We start from the raw sequence: 26284 nt of genomic DNA, 5'->3' as shown, positions 1-26284 counted from the left end.
TAGTCGGCTGATGGTATGGTGTTTTCTCTCTTGTTTTGATTGGATTTCAATTGTGTGGTAGTGCTAATCGGCAGGCATGTGTAGGGACGGTTTTTCTTTTCCTACTTGTGGTTGAATATCTGTGACAGATATAGGGTCTCGTGCTGAGCCCGATGACAATGAGTGTTTCAGCAACAGTTATTCAATTGTGGTGTGATGTGCCATGTAGTGAGTGCTGAATAGTGAAGGGTGATTCTTGTAGTTAAATCTTTTTTTTTTTTTTTACAATGGCAACAATTGGAGAGGGTAGTTATAGTAAAACTTAGGCCCCGTTTGCTTTTCAGTAAGTTATTTACCAGGGTAAATACACTTACCCAGGTAAGTTTTTCCCAGGAAAGACTTACCTGGGTAGGTGCATTTACCCATGTTCTTTTATTTCCCATGTAAATAAGGCAATGACCATTTTAACCATAAAATTTAATTATTAAAAGGGACATTTTTGTCCCATTCAAGTGTTAGAAACTTTTCCCTAGGTAAGGAAGTTATTTACCCACCTAGGAGATGGGTATCACTACCCAAGAAAATAAACTTTCCCTAGTCCCCACATAAATCTGAAAAAAAAATGGGTATCTTGGTCAATAAGAATCAAAATCCCATTGACCAACTTTCTCTCACCTCAAAATCCAAAAAAAACATCCCCTTAGTGATTCAAAAGGCACGCCTAGGTGCACAGGCGAGGCGCATTTTAGGGTATGCGCCTTGCCTAGGTGCACTAGGTGCATCCCTTTCAAACCCTCCACATCAGTGCTTTAAAACACAGAGGCGTGACACGAGGCGTTCCACTACCTAGAGGCGTGAGGCGTAATTCAGAACGCAAGAAGCGTAAGCCTCCCGAACACAAGGAGGCGTAAGCCTCCTTAAGAGGAGGGGGTTATGAGGAAGATGAAAAGGAAGGGGGGATGTCATTTTTTTCTTTATTTTTAATAAAAATCTTTTATATTAAGAAGAATAAAGATGCATAGCAGTAGTTCAAAGGGGGCGGGGAGTCTGGGGGGTGAAGCCCCCCGCCGAAGGGACAGGCAAACCATTTTCTTTCCCCTTATCTTTTCTTCCCTTCCCTTACTTTTCTTTTCTTTCCTTTTCTCTTTTTTTCTTCTCTTTCCTTTCCTTTCCTTTCCTTTCCCTTTCTTTTCTTTTCCTTTCCTTTTTTTCCTTTTTCTTTTTATTTTTGTATTTTCATATCCGATGTGCATGAGGCGCAATAGGCGTACGCCTCTAGCAAGCCTCATGAGAAAAGCGCAAGAGGCGTACGCCTCAGAGGTGTCAACGCCTCTGGCATATGCCTTAGGGCGTTTTGAGAGTGCCTCCAGGCGTACGCCTCCCACACCTTTTAAAACACTGCTCCACATCTACAGGTGCTTCTAGGAAGGAGATGGTGAGTGTCCACGTGATAAGTATAAGAAATTTCTTTAAACTTCCTCTTAGCAGAACACAACCACCTTTGCTCACTCAGGAATGGCTTGCTTGGCATCTAAACCTTCGCATTGGATTATTCATTCTGGAGCCTCTTATCATATGATTGGGACTCCAAGTGTGTTTTCTTCTTTTTCCCAGTCTTCCACATCTCAAACAGTTACCCTAACTAATGGTTATACTTCTCCTATTTGTGGGGTTTGTGTTGTTGATCTCATATCTTTATCTTTATCCTTGGCTTTATATGTACCCAAATTTCCATTTAATCTCATGTCTGTTAGTAGATTGAAAAAATCCGTTAATTGTTCTATCACCTTTTAACCCTCTTTCTGTGTGTTTCAGGATCTCAAGACGGGGATGAAGATTGGTCGAAGGAATGAAGCTAGTGGGTTGTATTACCAGTGCTTTAAAAGCACAAGGTGCAAAAAAGGCCCAGGGGTAAATTTGTGCCCGAGGCACACGCCTTTTTGAAAAAAGGCACAAAAATTAAAAAAAAAAGCTAAAAAAACAAAAAAATAAAAAATATATTAAACATAATATTAATAAAATATATACTTTAAATTTTAAAATAAATGTTTTAAAAAACCAATTATCTAAAATTAAAATACATAAACTTAACATGTAAAGCATATTCAAATGTGAATTTAAAAATAAAATCAAACATATAAAACATTTTCAAGCATGTAAAACCCATTATCTCTTTTTTTTTTCCTCAATTGCATTACTTAAAGTAGCTAATGTGATGTAGAACATATTACATTTCTGATTCTAAGAGCCACCTTTGTGTCATGCCCCTCAAGGCAAGCCCAAATGAGTCCATGTTAGGGTCCAAAATTCTTAGTTCTTACACAAAATCAAGATATTTTGTGTGAGAACTAAGAATTTAGGACCCTAACATAGACTTATTTGGGCTTGCCTTGAGGTGTGTGGCACGAGGGTCTAGGGGCAGAGCCCCTTGCCCATCCGCTAGGATCAAAAAAAGCAAAAATAAACAACAAAATTTCAAAAGGCGCAAACCTGGGCTGAGGCGCATGAGATGCACTAGGTCCTTTTAAATCACATAGGACCTGGGTGAGGCGCCTACCATAAAATACGCCTCGCCTGTGCGCCTAGGCACACTTTTTAAAGCACTAGTATTACCTTGATGGTGGTGGTCCAAAAGAAGCACTTCAATCTTCTCTTAGTCCTCTCCAATGGCACTCAAACTTGGTCATCCATCACTCAAGGATCTGAAGTTACTAGTTCTGCCATTGAGTCATCTTTTTTCTTTGGATGTGAGTCGTGCCAGTTTGAAAAACACCATAAAGTCTCAATTAGTCCTAGGGTTGATAGTCGTGTTTTGAGTCCATTTTCACTAGTTCATTCAGATGTTTGGGGTCCAAATAGTCGTACAATGGTTATAAGTACTTTTGTAATTTTTGTTAATGACTTTTCAAGAATGGCATGGCTTCATCTTATGAAAAGACAGAAGTGAAATTTTCTCTATTTTTCCAAAAGTTTCATGCTGAAATTTGTACCCAACTTGGTGTCTATATTAAGATTCTTCATTCAAATAATGCAAAAGAATATTGTTCAACACCATTTCAGAAATATTTAGAACAACATGGTGTAATTCATCAAACCTCTTGTACATCCAAAGCACTTTTCCCCACAAGATTGCTGCCTTCTGTACATCCAAAGCACTTTTCCCCTATTTTTTTAGCAGGGAGAAAAACAAGTTGTGAAATAAACTTCTCAAATCCGAAGGCAGGTCCCCCGCCTGTTCCCAAATAAGGAGAGAAAGAAGCTCCGGATAGCAAACACAAAATTGCAGAAGATTTGAAGATGATAAGAGCTTTCACCACGTTCTTTACATGAAGGACAAGCATGTGGGGAATGTGTCCACCAAGGCTTCTTTTTTCGTAGATTCTCCATTGTGTTAATTTTATCAAGGTATACCTCCCAATAAAAAGCTTTAAATTTGCATGGACTTGGGTCTTTTGAAATTGCATTTACAGGGCCAGTTGTAGAGGAAATGGAGTCCCTACATAGTTCAAGGATGAAGGATTTACAAGAAAAGGATACACGGTTTGGCAAAGTCCAAATACTCTCATCAGGTCTGCTTGGATCACAAGGTGGATTTCTTCTTGGATGTTAAGGAGAGCAATGACATCTGATGTTTCACAACCACCTAATCCCATGGTTTTGAAAACTGAACTGGACCATATGGTTGGACCTGTTGACCCAAGAACCAAACATGAGTCCGGGTCCAGTTTTGGACCCCAAAACAGCCCGATTGGGCTTCGAGCGGAATGGTTGGGCTGTTTGACGCAGCAACCGGTGGTCAAAGCAGTTCCGTTTCCAGTCCGGTTTTCAAAACCATGCCTAATCCCCTTCTAAAACATAAGTCCCAATGCAGCCCATTGTTTGAAGCAAACTCTGTTGGAAGCAAGAATATATGATGAAGGAAACAAGACCATGAAAGAATGCTTCCCCCACCAAAGGTCCTTCCAGAATGAAGTATAAATTTTACACCAAGAATGCACATCATATCATATACCTGATAAACGACAAAAAAGAAAGAGGAGAAATAGTTGAAACTGCTTTACAAGGTGAAATAAAAGAAGCACTAGCATTACCACCATCCCATCCATTAAAAAGTTGCTCGTGAACACTTTTGATGGCCATGTGCCAAAACTTGTTTGAATCAACGGGGAATCTCCAAAGTCATTTACCCAAAAAAGAAGTATTCTTGAAGCATACTTGTCCTACCCAAACCCCCTCCTCCTTAATCTTGTTGTACTGCACTCTATTTTTCCAATTGATTGAGTGAACCTGTTTTCCCTTCTCCTGGTTTCCAATGAAAATGCACTTCTTCTTTCACACTGTTATTCTTTTGGTAAATCTATTTTAACCACAGAGCAGTAGCATACCCTAAGATTTTTGCGTATCTCCTCAAATCACTCTCTTCTAAGTTTAAGCACTCTAAACAAATCTTCACCATGTTTACTTTCAAACTAGCAATCCTTTCAAAACACTTCACTAATAGCTGAAAGTTTCTCAAATCCTCTTCACCCCTATCCTGACAAAAGATCGTGATATCTTTAGCAAAGAGCAAATGTGAGACCACCACTTTTTCCCTACATGTCCGCCAACCATTCAGAAATACCAACTCATCTACCCTGTAGATTAAACAGCTAAGGACATCAATTAGAATGCTAAACAGGAATGGTGATAGTGGATCCCCCTCCCTTAGACCTCTCCTAGCTTGGAAGAAATCCTACTACCCCATTGACCAAGACAGAGTAGTGACAAGATTGGGTGCAACTACTAATCCACTTCCTCTATCTGTCACCAAAACCACACTTCTTCAAGGCCAGGTCCGGAAAGACCAACCACATAATTGTAGGCTTTCTCCAAATCAAGTCTGCAAACACAGACCTTACACCCTTTCCTCCTCAATTCCTCCACACTTTCATTGGCTACCAGGACTTGGCATGTAATTTATCTACTCGAGATGAAAGCCCCTTGTTTTGAGATATTAGAACTTAGGAGTTGTAACACATTCTTCAATCTCAGGGAAAGACCTTCAATTATAAATATAGTGCTTACTCCTCTATTGATGATACCCCTCCCATGCAACTCCTAAGCACCTTCAATCGTATATCCATTTGGTCCTGGGGCTATAGAGGCATTCATATCAAACACTATCATTTTCGCTTGAAACTCCTAAAACGGTCTCTCCAAGGCAGTGGCTAAGTCACTGTCTAGCCTTAGCCAACCAAACAAGTAACAGAAAATCTCGGAGTGAGTGAGGAACCATAAACAGACTTGAAATGATCAACCAAAGTTTTAGCTATCAATTTTCGATCAAAAATATCTTCACCATTCAAGAACCAACATCAAGACATAGTTCTTCTTCCTATTGTTAGCTAGCTGATGGAAGAACCACTGTTTACCAACCCCAAGTGAAATCATCTGCACCTCTCAGTCTCAGTTTGACTAATACAATAAAATTTCCTATCACTTCTTCTACCACAACAACATTCACACATTCCCAATAGTAATGATTCCACCAAATCACCCCCAGGATAAGAACATGATCCATTTTACATTCCTGCCCTTAGAAATGCTCCTAACCCAGCCAAAATTGCACCTGGTAAAGATAGCCTACAATAGAGAAGGTTGCCTACACATGCAAAAGTTGTTTGACATATGGGTTGTCCATTCACTAAACAAGCTGCACCCAGCACTGGTTTCTAGTATGTTGCCTTCCCTACTTCCAATGAGGCTCCCTAGCCTCACTTCCCAATTCCTCCGCATGAATCACCATTATTTTAGAGGCATTAGGCCCAAGAAGTAGCCCATTGCACTACCCCTTCCTCAATCTATTGCATTCCATCTTATCAAGGAGAAGACATCAATCAGCAAGATCTGAAAACCAGCAATACCTCCAGCCAAACCCGTACCGAGAAAACAATGTCGTCCGCTTTCAAATCAATCTTCTTCAACAGTTATGCTCATCCAATAATTTCCACTCCAATAACATGCCCTAATTTCCATTAACGAGATCAATTTCCATGAATACACCATAAAAGTCTCTGGATTTCATCACATTGAAGCACAATTATGGGAGTCGTAACCCAAAAGCTTTGACCCAAATTTCACCAGGGCCCCTTGCTCCCTCCTTTGAAGTACAACCAACTCGAACTTCCAACGAGGTGAATTCCTCCCATCTGCCAAGGGCCTTGGAAACAAAGGCTGCATTGTATTTTGACAAAAGAATAAATAGGAACAAACCTTGTGGCATTTTCTTCACCCGAACTCCAACAACACCCTTCCTCACCCATTTGTCTACCTACATCAAACCCCCCTCCTCCTCAAACTTCCCAAGCAGATATTTCTTAAGCAAGTCCTAACTAGCATTTACCTTGCCTTCATCTACTTCGAAAAAGTGCATTCCCAATCCTTTCTAATGCTCACATCACCGATGCACGGTCAGGCCCCTGAATCCGTAGCCTCTCTCTATGGGAGATGTTAGGTTTTACTCTCACTATATCCCACCTCCAGTTCTACTGTTCTACCAAAAACCTGACTCCCATCTTCTAACCAACTTGCCCCTTCTTCGTTGTTTGACCCTGAACACAACCACTCCACTTCCAACCTCATTGGACACCATTATTGTGGAACAGCATCATTTGGTTCAATACCAAAACCATCATCATCAAAGATTCATGGTTCCTAGTGTTCATCTCCTTGTGTGTGTCCAATGTATAAAGCTAATGGTGAAAATTCTTTACATCTACCCTGCAGTGTAGTTGGTTGCCTCCAAATGATCTCAAACAATTGTTCAATGCCACTTTCTTTACCACTTCAAAAAAAGAGAGGCAGGATTTTATGGAGAAGGGAAAGTGAGGCTATTTTATTTTGCGTGTGGGACGAAAGGAAACGGCTTAAGGACAACCATTAATAAATAATAATATCTCCATCAAAGTAGCACATTGCATCAGGACTATGGAGCTGCTGCTTCTTTTACAACTGACAACATTATATAAGAAACTGAAAGGAAGTAGATGATTCTGCCCCAAGCAGGTCAATAGTACAAGTGTAATGGTGCCCACCACAGGCATCATATATCAAGCTGAATTTTGGCGGGCAACCTAGGTATTGGGCACTGGAGTGATTAGAAATCACATGGCAGACATCATGATTATATATTCGGAACCTATTAGTGTTGGGGATTCAATAGTACAGAGCTAAAGGCTGTTTTGACAGGTCTGAAAAGGTCTAAAGATATGAAGTACAGCAATATAATAAACAAACAGGACTCTAATCTCTTAGCAGGTTGCTTTGTAAGTATTGATGAGGGAACAATGCAAGCACAGATAGGAGATCAGAGAAACTAAAGAGATAATAAAGGAATTGAGAGCAGCCACACAATGAACATCTAGGTATGCTAACAGTCTTGCAGATGAGTGGGTGAAACAGGGGGTAACAAGGAATTCAATGTATTTGGAAATTTATACAACACAGGGACTTGTTTGATACTGAATCTCACAAGGAAGTTAGGTCAAGGCTGACAATCCCTCTACTCCTATATACATTAACTTTTCCTAATAAATAAAATTTTCACCATCACTGATTAAAAAATGAGTAACCTGGCCAGCAATTCATTATCATTGTTGCTCATGATAGGCAGTAAAAGGGGTTCCAGTAATTCACATACCTACTCTATGCTTCAATAGACAGGACAGTTTAAAGTCTTTCTCTTTTCATTTTAGATTGATTTAAAATTTCTAAACATATAACATAAAATAATAAAATAATACTTATTTTATTTTATAAATATAAGAATCATTAAACTCAAATGGTTCCACAGAAACCACCAGTGTTTTGGAAATTCAACCAGTTCTCATAAAATCATCCAGTCCAATTACAGACTTCTGTAAAAATGAAAACCAGGATTCTAAAAAACTGGAAATATTACTACGTCGCATTCCAAACATCCAGCCCAGTTTTAAAAGCGCAAGACGCAAAAAAGGCGCAGGGGTCAATTTGCACCTGAGACGCAAGGTGCAAGACGAGGCACGCGCCTTTTTGAAGCAAGGCACAAAATAAAAAAAGGTCAGAAAATTCAAAAAAAAAACAAAAATATTAAACATAATATTAATAAAAAATATAAAGTTAAATTTTAAAATAATTTATTTAAAAAACCTATTATCTAAAATTAAAATACATAAACATAAGAGGTAAAACACATTCAAATGAGAATTTAAAAATAAAACCAAACGTATAAAACATTTTCAAGCATGTAAAACCTCTAGTCTCTTTTTTCACTCAATTGCATTACTTCAAGTAGCTAATGTAATGTAAAACATATAACATTCCTGATTCTACGAGCCGTCTTGTGCCACGCCCCTCGAGGCAAGCCCAAACAAGTCCACGTTAGGTCTTAAATTCTTAGTTTTCACACAAAAAATAATGATTTTATAGTTTTAATTGCTTTTTAAGAAGACAATTTATTAGGATGAATGAATGAGCAACATTACTAAATTAGGGTTTCGCAGAGGCATTTTATTAGGCGAAGCATCAAATTTTCAAACATAATGTTTTTTAAGAAGACATTTTATTAGGTGAGGCGTCAAATTTTCAGAAGGCGCACGCCTGGGCTGAGGCGCACCAGGCGTGCACCTTTTGAAAGGGCTGTGCCTAGGACCTAGGCGAGGCGCATACCCTGAAATGTGCCTCGCCTGTGCGCCTAGGCGCACCTTTTAAATCACTGGTCCAACCATCTGATCTGATCAATGTCTAGCAACATTGGTTGTAAATAATATCACAGTCATGAAATCAAAAGTGACGACTCCAAAACCATTCTCATAAATAAAATTACACAGAATAGATATTTTTTTATGCCCACAGGCCACACAGAATAGATAGAGAAGTTACTCTTTGTTTGCAGTAACTCCACAAAAATGGTGCAGAAGATACTCCAGACTGTTCCTTTCCAATTGCAATATCCTTGAAGCCTGTATATCCAATAAAATAAAATATATAAAAAAAAACAGGAGAAATGATGGATATATCACTTCTTTTATTGACCAGTAATAATGTGAAACTTATTTTATTGGAGATGCAAAAATGGACAATTACCATGAACAGAGAATCGGAAAGAATTTATAATATAAAACAATATAGTGCTGTTAATAACATATCAAAATAAAATAAGAATATGCTCAATGCAATTGTTCAGCCCCTGGATGCATATATCATTTTTTATTGATAACTGAACCCCTTTATTAATTGCAGAAGAAATGATGGTATAATTCAACCATTCAAACACAATTTCATGTGTTAGTCCAGCTACATATCCCTTGAATCTCTGTCTTTGTTTTTAAGTTGCAATTTTATCCTTCTCCCCAGAAATGATTCCTAAATATAATTCTGTTTTTTGACTCATTGTTCAGCAAAATCATATTCCATACTATTGCATGATATTTTGAATACTTATGAAAGCAAGCCTCCAAAATTCTAGATAGAGATGTCTGATTTCTCTCAGAATGTGCCTATATTTCTAAGCCCCCCCCTATTGTTTTTGAGCCACTCTACAATGTCCTTTGAGTCCCCATCTACTTGCAAACAGTTGTGCTCGAGGTTTCTCCCTATTCTTAGAGTACAGCTGCTACAGCAATTACTGATGCTCTTATTCAGTTTCCATACTATAGGTCCTGAATATAATGCTGCTACAGACTAGTGTCATCATCATGTCAAAGACTCTAAACCCATATCCTTGTCAGAGATGCTACAAAATAGACAAGAGAAGTTGAAAGGGTGTGGCTTACCTTGCACACACCCAAAAGAATTGTATTATATATCAAAATAGTACACAAAAGAGAAAGAACAATTGTACTCTCTTCTAACAAAATATAAGAAAAAGGCTATGAATACAATAAAAAGATAAACTATAACCTACATAAGATACAAGAGAAAATGGTACTCACAACCAAATCACCTGATAGTATTTCTATACCCCCCCCCTCAAACTGATGTCAAGGTAGCAGCATCAATTTGTCAGCCAATAACTTGTCGCAAGGACGTGTATAGCCTTTGTGAAGATGTCAACGAGTTGAAGACCAAACAAAACATGGGGAAGAGTGATGATTCCAACAAGATCCTAATCTCTAATGAAATGGCAATCGACCTCTATTGTTTAATGCACTCTTGAAAACATGATTAGAGGTGACCTTGATGGCACTGACATTATCTGCATGGTTGGGAATAGGAGTATGAATCTAAATGGTGAAGATCACTAAGAAGGGCCTGAAGACACACAATTTCACTACAGATAGACAACATAGCTCAATACTTTGCCTCAGTGGAGGACTTGGAGAAAGTCTGTTGTTTCTTGCACTTCTAGGAGACATGGGAATCACTTAAGAATATGAACCAACCTGTTATAGATTTTCTAGTGTCAGGGCAGCCAGCTCAGTTCACATCATCATAGGCTAACAGATTCAGAGATGATGATAAGAAAAATAGCCCACATGAGACAGTACCCCTAATGAACCTAATGATCCGGATGACGACGGTCATATATGGTTGTCTGGGAGAAGAAACAAATTGACCGAGAACTTGAACTATATGAGAGATATCAAACCTTGTCATTGTTAGATGGATAAGGCTACCAACAAGTAGTCAATAGTTCACCATTGTCTTTAGATAATTTGAGGTTCGCCTCAATAAGAGTATCCACACATTTCTCATCATTAAGGCAAGCTCACTGAACCAAATCCGTTGCATACTTTTGTTGATTTACAAAGCATCCTTAACAGGAACAAGTCTTCCAACCCTAGAAAATAGGTCAGAGGGCCATGGTATTTTATCTCTTTTTTATCAATCCATGGTATTTTATCTTGAATGATTGACTCATAAATTCTTGAGTTAAGAAAAACCATCATGGTCATCACCGGTAATGAGTGTATCATCAACCTACAAAAGAAGAGTGATTCCTCGAGACCATTGCAGGACGAAGAGAGAATAGTCAAAAGGACTCTATATAAACCCAACCTCTATAATGACAGAACAAAACCCCTCTCAAACTAAGCCCAAGATGTCTGTTTAAATCCATAAAGAAATCTCTTAAGGCAACAAACTATAGTTGAATCATCACATTACCTAGGAGGAGGCTTCATAAACATTGATTCCTTCAAGTGACCATGAAGGAAAGCATTCTTGACATCCATTTTGTTGAAAGTTGTTATTTTTCCTAAGTATAGTACCACAGAGGTACTATTGTACCTTTACTTTTTTATTTTTTCAGTTGTTGTCACCCTAGTATAGATAACAAATAGATGGTGCCGCCAGCACGCTTTTGACTCTCAAATATTTCTTCTCTCTTCTGCTCTCTCTCTCCTCTTTCTTCCTCTCTTCTTTTCTCCTTCATCATTGCACTGATAACACATTTGATGGATCCCATCTATTAACTACTAAGATGGCTAAAACCAATTGAATTGTACTCACCTTTGCAACGAGTGCAAATGTCTCCTCATAATCAATCCCAAACTCTTGCTTGTTTTCTTGTGCAACCACGGGGGTAGTCCTACAGCGAAAGAAACCCGTGCGGCGTCCAGACCAAGGTAGGCCAGGACAAGCATTTGTGTGTTGCAGGGCTAGAAGTTGCCCGATGAGATGGCTCCACCAAGGTCAGTAGCACTGGATCATGACCTCAAGTCGCATGGCCGGGGCACTCGATTGGCTCTGGCCAGTCCATGGGAGGCGCCACTTACGTGCTAAAGGGGGACGACCATGGTGTGAAGTGACTGTGCGCCGAAGACGTGATTGGCACCGATGTGAAGGGACTCCTATATGCCGATGATAATGGGCACCTTTGTGCCATGTTGAGAGGCAACCGCTTGGGCCGGAACACACCTGTGCGCTAGGGGCAACGGGATAGCTCAATCAGCTTGGGCAAGGAGCTGGCGTGGTGAAGGGTCATGCTTGAGCCAGGCCCGCATGCCAAGCCTCCCTTGAGTGTCGGTAGCGCAATGTCGGTCCATGCACTGTCCCCATGAGCATGTGTGTGCCCATGAGGAACCCTGATAGCCATGCTAGCCATTAACCATGGCCACCCCGCAAGGTAAGTTGGTCTAGGAGTGCCAAGGTTAGGCACCCAAGGAGGTAAGCTTTTGGTGGTCTGCCTGAAGATAAGCTTTTGGTGGTATGCTTGAAGATAACATCAATTCTCCCAAAAACCTTACAGGCAAAAATGACAGTGATGTCCCTTAACGTAAGCCTGCCAAGCATAGGCAAGGCTAAGCCTGTGTCAGACCGTAACAGGCTCCCCCACTCAACCCATTGTCGTCCTCGACAATAGTCTTCTCGTGAATGGGCGTATGTGTCCCGCACCATCCACTTCTCTGCCAATTCCAGGGCTTGCCTGGCCAACCCGGGTCTGGCCTATGTTGGTGTCCATTTATGGGGACGGAACCATTTTACCATGCCGGCCTGCCTAGACTTCACCCCCTGTGTTGAGGTTACTCAAACCGCGCAATGGCTATGCCGTTGAACTTTGTGAAAGAAGGGCCCTCGAGGAAATTGGATGTGGTGCTTCGCGGAGGTCTGCCCCATGTATCATACCTCAAGGCTCGACCGTCTTCTTGGTAGCTTTTCGGTGGTGCTACCGAACACGATGTGATAGGTCTACTCCTGCTGTTGGCGATGTGTGCTGGTTGTACCCTTTCACCATGTTGGCCTGCGATCTTCACCTCGTCGTGTGCGGGTTACTCAAACCTAGTCATGGATTATGCTCTATTGGCCCTCGAAACTACACTTCACCTCGCCGGTTCGAGCTACATCTTCGCTCCGAGGGGGCCCCAATGTGTTGCTGCCTCAAGGAGATCTTACCGCAATGTGTGCGAGTGGTGGCAACTTTTACCCATGATGTTGCCGAACATGCAATCGCCTTGTGATGAGTTGTCGCTGCTGCAAGTTTTCTGCCTTGTTGAACTGAGCATGTCCTCCGATGCATTGCCGGTGTAGGGCCGCCATGCTTCAAAGGCTAGTGTACCCACATTCCTATCATTCCAATATTATGGCTTCAACCAAGGACCCGTTCTGTGCAAAACTGCCACTTCAGTGATATTCCTTGACCAACCGTCAACACCAACCAATTTCGGACTGTTGTCCCCGCCTTAGTAGTGCCTCAAACAAAGCTACGGAACAATGGCTCATCTGTCATGAAACTAAAATGTAGGCGCACCGCCCAACACCTCACCAAAATGAACAGCAACTTAAGTCCGTGAGGAAGCATGGCACTCCCCCACTCAAACTGCCACAATATGCCTTCCAGAAAAGGCTCGCGCATCTGCCCACACATGAGCACAGCAACCAATGTGTCTACCCCCACAAGGGCGTTGTTTTGGGGTCACTGGAATGGGGGGACACAAATGAATGGCCTCTTACCAGGCCTGATATGAATGTTGCTTGAACCCGAGTAGAAGTGCCTAGGGACCACACCCCACCATGTGCTGCTTGTCGAGATGACCACTTCAATTGGCTCTGGGCTAATCTGCTTGACACCAACTACGACAACAATTGGCTAGCTCGCTCTGATACCAACTGTCACGGAGGTAGTCCTACAGTGGAAGAAACCCGTGCGGCGTCCAGACCAAGGTAGGCCAGGAAAAGCCTTTGTGTGCTGTAGGGCTAGGAGTTGCCCGATGAGATGGCTCCACCAAGGTCAGTAGCACTGGATCATGACCTCAAGTCGCATGGCCGGGGCACTCGGGTGGCTCTGGTTGGTCCATGGGAGGCGCCACTTACGTGCTAAAGGTGGCTCTGGTGGTCTGCCTAAAGATAACATCAATTCTCCCAAAAATCTTACTGGCAAAAATGACGGTGATGTCCCTTAACGTAAGCCTACCAAGCGTAGGCAAGGCTAAGCCTGTGTCAGACCATAACATGAGGGCAAAGAATTAGGCACTAAATGAGGAATCCCCAAGACCACTTCCTTTCTTGTTCCAGCTTGTGGTTCTCATCCCCTATATGGTTTTGGGAGGTAAAATTGTGTACTTCTTGATGCTTTTTACAATATGGATGTGCACAGGTGACTTTACAATCAACTTAAGGGTTCATACAAACAGAGAAAAATTAAGACCTTCATAGCTAATTTCTATCAAATTTAGCAAGAGATAAATGCATGATCTTCGAGAATAGTTGATAGAAGATGGTGATAAGGTGCATGACACAGCCGATAGTAGTGTCTTAAAAGGCGTGCCTAGGCACACAGACAAGGCACATTTCAGGGTATGCACCTCACCTGAACCCATCTACAGCCCTTTTCAAAAGGCATGCACCTGGTGTACCTTGACTCCTTGAGTGTCATCCCAAGCAAGCAACCTTTTAAAATTGTCTTTTTTCTGTGGATGCTTTTGTGCTCTACACTTTTTGTAATGGTTTATCATCTACTGAATTACCTTGTATTGATATTTGTACACAAGTAATGGTCTACTAACCTTTAAAATAAACAAAAATCCAAATACTTAAAGCCTTAATTCTTACAAATGGTATCTTAAAATGCAAATTTTCCAAGGAAAAAAGGAAAAACAATACAATTAATATATGATATTTGATTTTTTATCAAAATCTTAAGTTCATTAATTATTAAGCCAAAGGAAGATACAAAAAAGAGGAGATTAACTCTCTAAACTCCCCAGATAGAAGCCATAAAATGAATTACAATATAGCCAAAAAAATAGAGTTTCTTCCCACCTCTTGTTTATCTAAGCATCAGCCATGGAGTTGGCATCTCTCATAACCCAATTCAGCTCGACATCCATTCCTACTGTCAAGTATCTAAATCATTTTCTCATTCATGAAAGCCCACCATCCCCTCCTCTTTTTGAAGCCAGCCACCAATAACCAGTTTAGAATCCCCTCTAATTAATATCTTAGTAAGGTTATGCTCTCTAGCTCTCTTGGCTATAGTTTTCAAGGCGCCAAGGCGAGGCTAGGCAACCATGGGGTGCCCAGGCGCCTAGCCCTCGCCTAGGCGATGGAATTTAAAAATAAGGCTTTCTACACCTTTTGAACTAGTTTTTTCGGTTTTATGTATTCTGCACTTACTTTTGTACTTGTATTTCTTGCTGTGTAAATTCAAGTAGGCACAACAATATATTAGAGTTGTCACTTACAAGTTAGAAGTTAGAACTTGAAAGAACTGAAGGGGCGGAGCCCCTATTTTAGATCAACAATACATAGGGAACAAATACTAAAATAAAAGAAGATAATGAAAAAGAAAAGTAGGGGGCGGAGTTCCTGTTCTAGACCAGAAAAGTTGGTGAAAAATATTAAAATAAAAGAAGAAATATAAAGAAGAAAAGAAGGGGCGCAGCCCCTGTTTAAGAAACCAATGATGAGAACAAAAAAAGCTGAAAAAATCCAAGAAATTAAGAAAAAAAGAAGGGGGCAGCGCCCATGCTCTAGACCCAGAAAATCTGGTGAAAAAAAAAACTAAAATATAAAAAGAATATAAAGAATAAAAGAAGGGGCGGAGCCCCTGTTATGCCCCTGTTTCAGACACCAATAATGAGGAAAAAAAAAGCTGAAAACATGCAGGAAATTGAAGAACAAAAGAAGGGGGCGGAGCCCCTGTTTTAGTCAAATAAAATGATTCGAAAACTTGGAGAAAAGATAAAAAAAAAGGAAGAGAAGAAAATGGGGCGTAACTACTGTTTTTAAACCAGGAAACAGAGAACAAAACTAAGAAGAAGAAGAAAACTTATTAACTCACCTTGACTTTAGAGAACTGTGTGGGAACGATGGAGGGCAGTTGTTCTCTTCTCTTCCTCAGTTCAATTCTATTGTCAAAGTGAAACCCTCGAAGGTTAATTTTGATTTTACTTTCCTCAAAACAAAAGCATGATAGCATGCAATAGGTTCTATTATAAAAACTAAAACAACCAAATATTATATATTTTTTATTTTTTATTTAATAAATATTTATATAGTATATATTTTCTTCAGCCCCTTAAGCATGTGCCTAACATAGTTGGCATTTGGGCAAGGCATTCTTTGAAAAGCGCCTAATCGCCTAGGTGCCGCCTTGACAACTATGCTTCTAACACAGCAAGGATTTCCGCTCTTAAGGAGTCCCCAACACCAATGGGAATAGAGAAAAGAGCCACAATTCAGCTTGATGAAACCATTAGTAGGGGGAGACTAAGTAGGTACTACTACCTCTTCCAATGACTCAGATTCAGCCACTTCTCTCCAATTCCTCCTCAAATATACCGTGGAAATGCCATAAAAAAGATTTAAGGTTTTCACCCAATGGATCATCCTAACTGTAATGACTTCAATTAGAGCATCCAAACTTCTTTTTTTGCCTTAAAACAGGCTTTGATTTCTCTCTTACCCCTCTTCTTTTGACAGCTAACAAAGGTAGGGTTAACTAGCCCTTGAACATTTGGCGGGGGGATCCACCTCCACCCGAAAAAGGAAGAAGACCTTTCCCAAATTGACCATGTAAGGGGACAGGATAGCATGGATAACATGGATAGACTTCCAAGAAGAAGCTCTTCTTCTTCCTCTTTTATGAGGCCAAGAGAGAATAAATGGGTTAAACAACATGCTTACTTCTGCTGGCATCTCCCACCTGTACCCAAACAAGGAGAAAAGCCAAACCCAAAACTTTGCAGTGACACTTCAAGATAAAAATAAATGGTAACAGTCCTCACCATGTGATTTGCAAAGAGTACACCAGTTAGGTGAGATAAAAAAAAAAAAGGTCTTCTCTTTTGTAGGTTATCCATAGTGTCAACTTTCCCACGGCACACTTCCCAACATAAAGCCATAAATTTAGGGGGAACTGGCCTACACCAAACTTCTTTGAAAGGGAAAACTTATTGAGAGGGCGAGTTGCAAAGTGACTTATAAAAGGAACCACAGCAAAAAAAAAAAACCTTTTGGATGAGGGATCCAACCAAATCTTCTCAAGGGACAAAGAAAATTAGACAAACATTGGATTTCCTCATCCCTTAACCCTCTAAGGAAACCAAAATCCCAAGTCATGGCCGACGAAAGGAATTTTGAAATCACCTCATTTTTGTACAAAGAAACAGGGAAAAAGGATGGAAAGAGGCCTTTAAGAGGAATATCCCCTGCCCAAGGGGGGATCTCATCTTTATTCTTCTTAATATACGCCTCCTTGTGTTCAGGAGGCTTACACCTCTTGCGTTCTAAAGGGGGGATCTCATTTTTTCTTTATTTTTAATAAAAAACCTTTTATACTAAGAAGAATAAAGATGCATAATATTAGTTGAAAGGGGGGATCTCATTCCTTTTCTTTCCTTTTCTCTTTTTTTTCTTCTCTTTCGTTTTCTTTCCCTTCCCTTTCTTTTCCTTTCCTTTACCTTTTTTTTCTTTTTTCTTTTTTTTTCTGTCATTTTATATAAGATGTGCATGAGGTGCATGAGGTGTACGCCTCTAGCATGCCTCATGAAAAAAGCGCAAGAGGCGTACACCTTCTTGCACCGGAGGCGTAAGCCTCGGAGGTGTCAGCGCCTCTAGCATACGCCTCAAGGTGTTTTGGGAGCACCTCACTTGGAGGCGCGCCTCTAGGCGTACGCCTTCAACAACTTTTAAAACACTGCAGTGAACCTGATAACGTTGAAATCCCCCCCACAAACACCAAGGCCAATCCCACAAACCTCTAATGTCCTCCAGCACCTCCCAGAATTCATTCATTTCCCTATAGTTGTTGGGGCCATACACAAGTCATCACCCAATCAAAACCATCACTATTTTGTCTGAATTTGATTGAAACAATGAATTTACCCACCAATTTCTCAACCCTTGTTAGTACCTCACTGTCCCAGATCGTTTTGAGTCCCCCAGATGAAACTCAAGAAGGGTAGACAGTCCACCTCATACCCCTATTCTTTCAAATACTTCTTGTTTTTATAAATGAGTGATATTTTATTCAAGAAAACAATATGATATTACAGGACAAACTGCCCAAGGAGAGGCACGAGCTGGTAGCTCTCCTAAACAACAATGTATTACATCAAACTAGGAAATGAAAGTTTACAGAGCTGCCCAAAATAAATGTTCCCTTGATACCCCTTGCTTTGCTAACCCATCCACTATGGTATTAGCTGTTCTACCTACCCGCTAAGAATTAACAGTCATGTTCCTTGAAAACCAATTAGCTTTCCTCTGAGTGTCCCCAAACCCCCGTGCCACGCCCCTCAAGGCAAGCCCAAACAAGTCCACGTAGGGTCTTAAATTCTTGGTTCTCAAACAAAGGCGGCTAAAAGAATTAGGAATGTAATATGTTTTACATCACATTAACTACTTGAAGTAATGCAGTTGAGAAAAAGAGACTATGGGGTTTACGTGCTTGAAAATGTTTTATATGTTCGATTTTATTATTTAATTCTCATTTGAATATGCTTTACATGTTATGTTTATGTATTTTAATTTTAGATAATAGATTTTTGAAAACATTCATTTTAAAATTTAAGTTTATACTTTTTATTAATATTATGTTTAATATTTTTCTTTTTGATTTTTTTCATCTTTTTTGAATTTTTTGGCATTTTTTTATTTTTCTGAATTTTTTTTTATTTTTGTGCCTTGCTTCAAAGAGGCTTGTGCCTTGCCTTGCGCCTCTTTTAGGCCTTGCGCTTTTAAAACACTGGTCTATTGAAAAAACTAGAAGTTATGCCAACCAAGTCACCTATCCAGATGATGTACTACAAACCCAACCACAGATAGTTGCTACAAATTGTCACCTAGATGGGGAGACAATGACTATTTCTAAGGAAGAATACAATCGGTAGGTTGCAGCCTCATCTTCCTCCACTACTACTCTTGCCCAGGCATTAAGTATTAGCTCCACTTGTCTTCTCTCTACCTCATCACCACCTCCATGGGTCATTGACTTAGGAGCTACAAATCACATGTTAGGTACTTCATTTGCCTTTTCTCAATTAAATCCTTTGGCATCTTGCATCCAACATGTTACTCTTGCTAATGGATATAAATCTCTAGTATCTAGGATAGGACATGTGAACCCAACATCCCAATTGTCTTTATCATCTGTTCTTTGTGTTCCTCACTTTCCGTTTAACCTTATGTCTGTGAGTAAGCTTACAAAATCACTAAATTGTTTTGTTACCTTTTATTATGTGTTTTAAAACTTACTAACGAAGAGGCAAATTGGTGGAGGAGTTGATTTTGGCTGTCTTTACTATTTGCAAGGTGACTTAGGACCTACTGCCTTACAGTCTTTCTTTTGGTGTCTCCTTAGAGATTCATTGTCGATTGGCCCATCCTTCATTGTAGAGTCCTCATGTCATGGTACCTTCACTTCCGACTGACACCAGTTTTGAGTGTGATGCATGTCAACTTAACAAACATCACCGGGCTGTTTTTCCTCCTTCAGTTACGAGTCGTGTGTCTAAATCGTTTCAATTATTTCATTTAGATGTTTGGGGTCTATATCCTGTAGTGTTTTATTTGGAGTTCAAGTACTTTGTTACTTTTGTTGATGACTTTTCAAGGGTTACCTGGTTATATTTGTTAAAGAAGAGGTCCAAATTATTTTATGTATTCAAATCTTTCTTTATGGAAATAAAAACTCAATTATTTTATGTATTCAAATCTGTCTTCACCATTTATAGAATTTTACAATGAGAAATGACTAATGAGAAAGACTGGTCCCCTGTCCTTGCAATAAAAAAAAAATCCTAGATTTGATGCAATATGGATGGCAGCCTGATTATCACAGTGTAAGTGCATAAGAGTCTTCATTGTAATTCCAATTTCTTGAAGAAGACTCTTAAGCCACACTAATTCTCCTGTTGCTTGACTCATGGCTCTATACTCAGCTTCTACACTTGATTTAGCTACAACATTTTGCTTTTTGCTCTTCCAGGAAAGAATACTTGTTCTCTAATGAAGTGGCAGTTTACCACAATGACAATGCAAAAGAATACTTGTTCTCTCATGATAATCACCCTGTCTTCGTTAGAGAAAGGATTCAAAGTGGTGACATTGACACACCATTCATGGAGACAAGGGACCAGTTAGCTAATTTATGGACCAAGGCTCTGAATCGTCCTCACATTGATTTCATCACTAACAAGCTGGGTTTAATATGATATATATACTCCAGCTTGAGGGGGAGTGTTAGAAGAATAGTCTTTCTGGGTGTATTGGGTGGCAGGAAAGAGATGTCCTTTTATTTTATGTTTTGGACACTCCTGTCCATTATTTATCATAAACAGGGGCACATATGTAACTCAGCACATATTTAGTACTAATACAGAAGATGGGCCGACTGCTTAGAGTGGATTATGAAGTCTAATCCTTCTTCTCTCTTCTCTATTTTCTCTTCTCCTTTCTTCTTTTATTTTTTTCTGGTTAGAAATCCATTGTAGCTCTGTTGTACCACCTTTCACATTTGAAAATGAAAAAAATAATAAAGTATGAGATTTATTGGTCTATTTCATCTTGTGGTGCCCCCTGAAATGGATAGCAGGATTCTAAGCTCCAATTGGTCCATCTGTTTAAGCAGAGACAAATACAGTTTCTCTTATGGATAGTAGTGAGCTTCTTTGGTCATGGCTACAGCCTGCAAGCAGTGACAATGCATCATCCATCTTTATTTAAAAGATACAAGAAATTTTAAGATCGTGAAGTAGTCTACATGGGTGCATACTCATGGTTTGAAGGACAAACTGGAGTTGGCAACAACAAAAAGTTAGTTAAGATATGTTTCCTGCAACAACAAAAAGCAATCACCATTCCATGCGAAAAAAAGCAAGAAAAAGGAAAAAGAAAAGAGAAGGCTTCACCATCTCAAGAAAGACAAGAAAAATATAGTAAGAAAGCAACCAGCAAAAAGTGGTGGCATGTTGTTGAAATGGTGAAAATTTTGATGGGTATAATAGTGTGAGGTTACCGGTTTTGAAACCAACCCGAATTCGATCAGTTAACCAGTTGACCAGTTCGGTTTGTCGGTTTTTTGGTTTTTATTATTTACAATATTTATTATAGAAAAATATATAAATACATAATAAAATACTAGAAATACATATAATATTATATTTTAAATAATATATTATATATTGTATATTATATATTATATGTTATAAATATATATTTATATATAATCCATATTTATTAATTTATAATGTATATAAAATATAATATATATAATATATAAATATACACAAAACATTTATAAATATACGTATACCGATCGGTTCAGTTAACCGCCGGTTTTCTATTTTGGTTAACTAAAACCGAACCGGTACCTTCGGTTTTTTAAAATATTGAGCTAAAACCGAACCGACCGGTTTGGTTAACCGAATTTTCGGTTCAGTTTTGGTTGATTTTTTTTGGTCAGTTCGGTTTTTCGGTTTTTTTACTCACCCCTAGAGGTGATTGTGTCATTCAACATGAGAGATAAGGAATGGATCAAACAATGCGAGATACAAACAATGGATCAGAAGAAGTACCACTGATGATAATAGGCTCATTTATTACCTCCAAAATAAGCAGAAAGAGGAAGAAGATCAAACAGAGCCTCAGAATTCCAAATATGTAGAAAGGTTTCAAAATAAAACCTGGCCAGTATCAAACAAATTGCAGATGTATATTCCGAAGTCCCGTTGCAGCCACACTATATCCCGATCTGCTCCATGCATGACCTAATTAAGCATGACAAACAATGAAGTAACAATCTCAAATGCCAAACATGTTTACATAGAATAACGAGATCACACCTTTTTCTTAGAGGAGTCTTTGAATATTTCCCTTAGATGGGGACCAATATGAACACGAAGTTTTAGTGTGTCTACTACAAAATCTTCCATTCTCGTAGAAATTTGCATCAAGCAAGTCATTCCTTGGAAGGACCTATACTGGTTGTGTTCCAAATCAACCTAGAAAACAGCATACGAATAATGATTAATCTTGTAAGGACAAAAAGATATTCATTTTAAATTAATAAGAAAAAGGCATCTTTACTTTGAACTGTTTGACAAGCTTCAAAACAATTGTCCTCCAATTCATCGAAAGCAAATACTTAGAGTTCTTAAATAAAATTCAGCAACAATTTGAGGACCAATGGATGAGAAACCTATCTCTGGTGACAAGATGAGGAACAGTACCTGCTGACAATGTTGCAGGTTGTGAGGATCAAGCTAGCCAATTTTTTAAGGTGATTAAAACACATAAGGTCTAATAATCAAGTAAACCCATCTCTAGCTCCCTTGGACAGGTTCCTTATCTACACCAAGTGGGAGGATAAATGCCCAAATTCTCTACAAGAAGCATTACCTACACCCCTTTTTCTGATCATATTCCATTGATTCTTGATTATGGTGGGATGAGAAAGAAGCCCAACCTGTTCAGCCTAGAACAGATGTGGCTAGAAGAATATGGATTCTGTAGGAAAGCCCAGGAATGGTGGAATAATCCCACAGTCGAAGGAAGAGAAAACTAGGTCATGAAGAAGTTTCAGGAGTTAAAGAAGAAAATTAATGGATGATGCAAGCAACACTGGGGTAAGGTGGAAACTAGACTCCAACGATGCTTGAAATCCATAGCAAAATTTGGCAGGGAAGAGGAAAAAGGGGGTTCTTTGAAGAACTGAGCAAGCACAAGAACCAGGCAAAATTGAACTATAATAAGCCAGTTTACAAGGAGTCAAATAGAGACAAATATTGAGGGTGAGATGGTTAAACAAGGCAAAAATAAGAATGTCAATAGGGATTTGATAGCTAATGCAAGGAAAAGGAGAAACCAAAAAGTAACTAGCTGTCAATAAGGATTTGACAGTAGGGGAATTATTGGAAAAGACAATTGTTGATTTTTAGAAGAATCTATACAAAGAACCTTGCAAGATCGGACAAAAATTAGATGGATGGAGTTTGACACTTTGATTGACAGCCAAGCGGCAGAATCAGAAACCCCCATACAGAAGACGAAGCAAAGAAACTGATAGCTGGGATGGAGAGGGACAAGGCCCCAGGCCCAAACATGTTCAACATTCTTTTTTACAAGAAGTGCTGGGACATGGTGGGAGAGGACTTGATGAATGTGTTGGCTGAATTACATGCTTTGGCAGCACTAGGAAGAAGCCTCAATTCTATTTTTTATTGCACTCATACCAAAAAGGGGGCAGTTCAACTCAAAGAACTTCAAACCAATTAGTCAGATTGACAGTGTCTATAAGATTATACCAAAACTGCTGACCTCAAGAATGAAAAACATCATGGAGTCAATTACCCCTACGTCTCAACGAGCTTTTGTACACAATATCAAATTCTGGACAGTGTACTAATTGCTAATGAACTGGTTGACCCCAGAAAAACATGTGTGAGGAATGGATTTATATGTAAGGTCAACCTTGAGAAAGCATACAACCATGTCAATTGAGGTTTTTTAGAATGTGCTTCAAAGAAAGCACTTCGGACAGAAATGGAGGAATTGTGTAAAAGTATGCATCTCAAACCCTCTTTTCAACACTTGCTAATAAACCAGCTAAAGGAATATACCATAGCTCTCAAAGTTTGAGACAAGGTGACCTGCTCTCACCTTATTTATCCCTTTGCATCATGGAGGATTTGGGTAAAGATGATGGGAAAGGTCTGTTTAGGAAAGCTCATCAAAAAAAGAGTTGTTTAGGAAATTTTGCTAGAAGATTTTCAAGTGGGTAATAGCTTAAGAGTTGCTCTTTTTCAATATGATGATGATACACTCTTTTTCTACGATACATGAAGGGATCAGATTTTAATTTATCAAAAAAAAAAAGAAGGGTTCAGATTTTAAATCAGTGGCATCTACTATGCTGGTTTGAAGGGGTATCGATGCTTCAGGTCAATCTATCTATAAGTGAAATGATGACTGTCAGGAGAGGTGCAGAATTTGGATGAACTATCCTCAGCTATGGGGTACAAGATTGGGAGACTTCCATCTAAATATTTGTGCTTGAAATTGGGAGCCAGATGCACAGCCAAAAGTCTATGAATCTGGTAGTGGAGACGGTGGAAAGAAAGCCAGAATCATGGAAGACAAAATATTTATCCAAAGGAGGCAAACTGACACTGATCGAAAGTGTGTTCCCTAGCCTCCCAACCTATACAAGGGACTTCTTATGGAAAGGGTATAAGGATACTTTAGTTGACTAGGGGAAGGTGTGAACAGCAACAAACAGGTGCAGTTTAGGCATGAGACACTCACCAATGTTTCTCTACTGGGCAGATGGCAGCAAAATATGGTTTAAGCAGATGGGGCACCAATGACTCAATTCAGCCTCATTGATATTTGGTAGGATGGGTGTATGCAAAGCTAATCCTCATTTGATTCAAGGGTCAAATACAAGGTGGGCGATAGTAGCAAAATCGTTTTTTGGAGAGACAGTTGGTGCACCGCTATCCCTTTGAAAGATATTTATCCTTACCCTTTTCTAGCTTTCTTTTGGATCATCAACTCAGAAGACGGATTCATTAAGAAAACTCGTTCCTAGCTTCTCTAAACAATGATGGAATGGTAGAAAAATACTTGGATTTAGCTCATGGAGAACTTGCATGGTCCCCTTCATTTAGAAGGAACCTCAAAGACTGCAAAGTGGAGTGGATGGCTGTGCTGCTTCCCTTGCATCAGAAACAGCAGCCCAACCTCAGGATCCCAGACCCATAAAATTTTGATGGGGGACCACATCAGACAATTCTCTGTTCAATCCTTTTTCAGGCAGCTTAGTGGTAGGGACTGGGGGACTTCCCTCAATAAAGACTTGCAGGGAACAGCATCACCTTCCAAGGTTAAGTTTTTGGCCTGGATGGCTCCACAAATGTTTGATGGTGGATTATCTCAACAAAAGAGGTATGGACTTAAACAACACACAGGTTGATGAAAGCTGAAAGTTGAAACCGTATCTTTCTAGAGTGCACCTTCATTAGCATAATCTGGTATCATTTTTTTTATAATTGAAATTTAATTCATTAATCAAAAGATAGATCTGTTACAATATGCCTAGAGAGAGACTCAAGGTGTGGCCTCACTCTTAAAAATAAATATCAAAACTACATGAATAACACAACCACGAGTAGAGAGATTATACACATTTACAAAGCTGGTCAAAACAGGGAATCCCTGTTAACCCCTTGTTTTGCAAGAGAATCAGCCATCTCATTGGCCGATCTTCTTACCCATTGGATCCTCATTATCATATTCCTTGTTAACCAAACCACCTTCTTAAGAAGAACTCTTAAATCCAGACAGTCAAATCCAGAACCAGCAACGATCCCACAACCTGGGAATCATCTTCAATTATTAGCCTTTCTATACCAAGTTGACTGGCTAGCTGAATCCCCTGTACAGCAGCTAGTAGCTCTCCTTTAGTAGAGTCTCCCAAACCGACTAGGCCTGAGAATAATGCTAAGACATTGCTGTCCTTATCTCTCAAGATTCCTCCAATGCAAGAGGGACCAGGGTTACCTTGGTTGCTCTCATCAAAGTCTAACAAAACCCTCAGGAGGAGGGACCCAAACTGCAACATAACTCCGTTTTGAGGATGAGGTGCTAGCCACCGTTGATCAGTTCCTCCAGAAGTCATCAAAGGAAAAAAAGCTGGGATAAGTTTATTGTTCTCAACCAGTGTATTGCCCTCATCAAAATGCAGTCCTTCAACTCAGAAAGGCTTCTCTCCTTATTGTGAAAGATTCTAGTGTTCCTTTCCTCCCAAATAGTCCATAAGGATGATGCCCTAATGCACCTCCACATTACTATTCCTCTTTTTGATTGACCACCAAGGATTGAGGATTCAAACACCTAAGGAGACTTCTGCTGGCAACAACCACTTGCAACCAAAAAGGGGCAAAATTCCTTTTTCTGCAAGAGTAAAAAGAAATTTTTATTAGAACTTAAAAACAAAAGCAGTCCAAGTACAAGCAACTGCCAGGTGTTAAAATAACACCCGCCCAGCATACAGAAGAGACTAAAACAAGAGCTCAAAAGACAAGAGGGTGCTGCAGACATCCGAAACACAGCATATTAGTAGTCTTCTTCAAGGAAATCATCTTCTCCGCCTTCCTCATTCCATACCTCTCCTCCTTCCCCAGGAGCAATCTTCCTTGAGCTTTCTACCCTCTTTACTTTTTCAAAAACTTCGAAAGCCCTTCTAGTGAACTCATCTCCTCCCCAAAAAAAAACAGACCTAAGCTCTTACCCACCTGAATTTCCCTGTCGACCAGACAATTAGGCCCTGTTTGGCAACGTTCCATGAGAACGTTTCTATCGTTCCTGGTGTTCTCGCAGAGCAGGAATGCGTTTGGTACAAAAA

General features: G+C 39.6%; 1 protein-coding gene across 2 annotated transcripts in view; it reads right to left on the bottom strand.

The window, feature by feature from the left end:
• Positions 1 to 26284, bottom strand: part of LOC148848952 (Polynucleotidyl transferase, ribonuclease H fold protein with HRDC domain-containing protein) — a 54893-nt gene that overhangs the window by 18652 nt on the left and 9957 nt on the right. For both annotated transcript variants that reach the window (XM_088949913.1, XM_088949914.1), the window contains exons 3-5: positions 21723 to 21881; positions 21564 to 21647; positions 8878 to 8957 (exon numbers count right to left, since the gene is read on the bottom strand). In XM_088949913.1, coding sequence (XP_088806039.1) covers positions 8878 to 8957; positions 21564 to 21647; positions 21723 to 21881 — 323 coding nt within the window. The remainder of the gene's footprint in view (positions 1 to 8877; positions 8958 to 21563; positions 21648 to 21722; positions 21882 to 26284) is intronic.

Source organism: Nelumbo lutea, chromosome 6 (genome assembly GCF_056320005.1).
Source record: "Nelumbo lutea isolate HS-2025 chromosome 6, American lotus-T2T, whole genome shotgun sequence".
In the NCBI taxonomy this organism is placed as follows: Eukaryota; Viridiplantae; Streptophyta; class Magnoliopsida; order Proteales; family Nelumbonaceae; genus Nelumbo; species Nelumbo lutea.
This window is presented reverse-complemented; position numbering and strand designations above follow the sequence as displayed.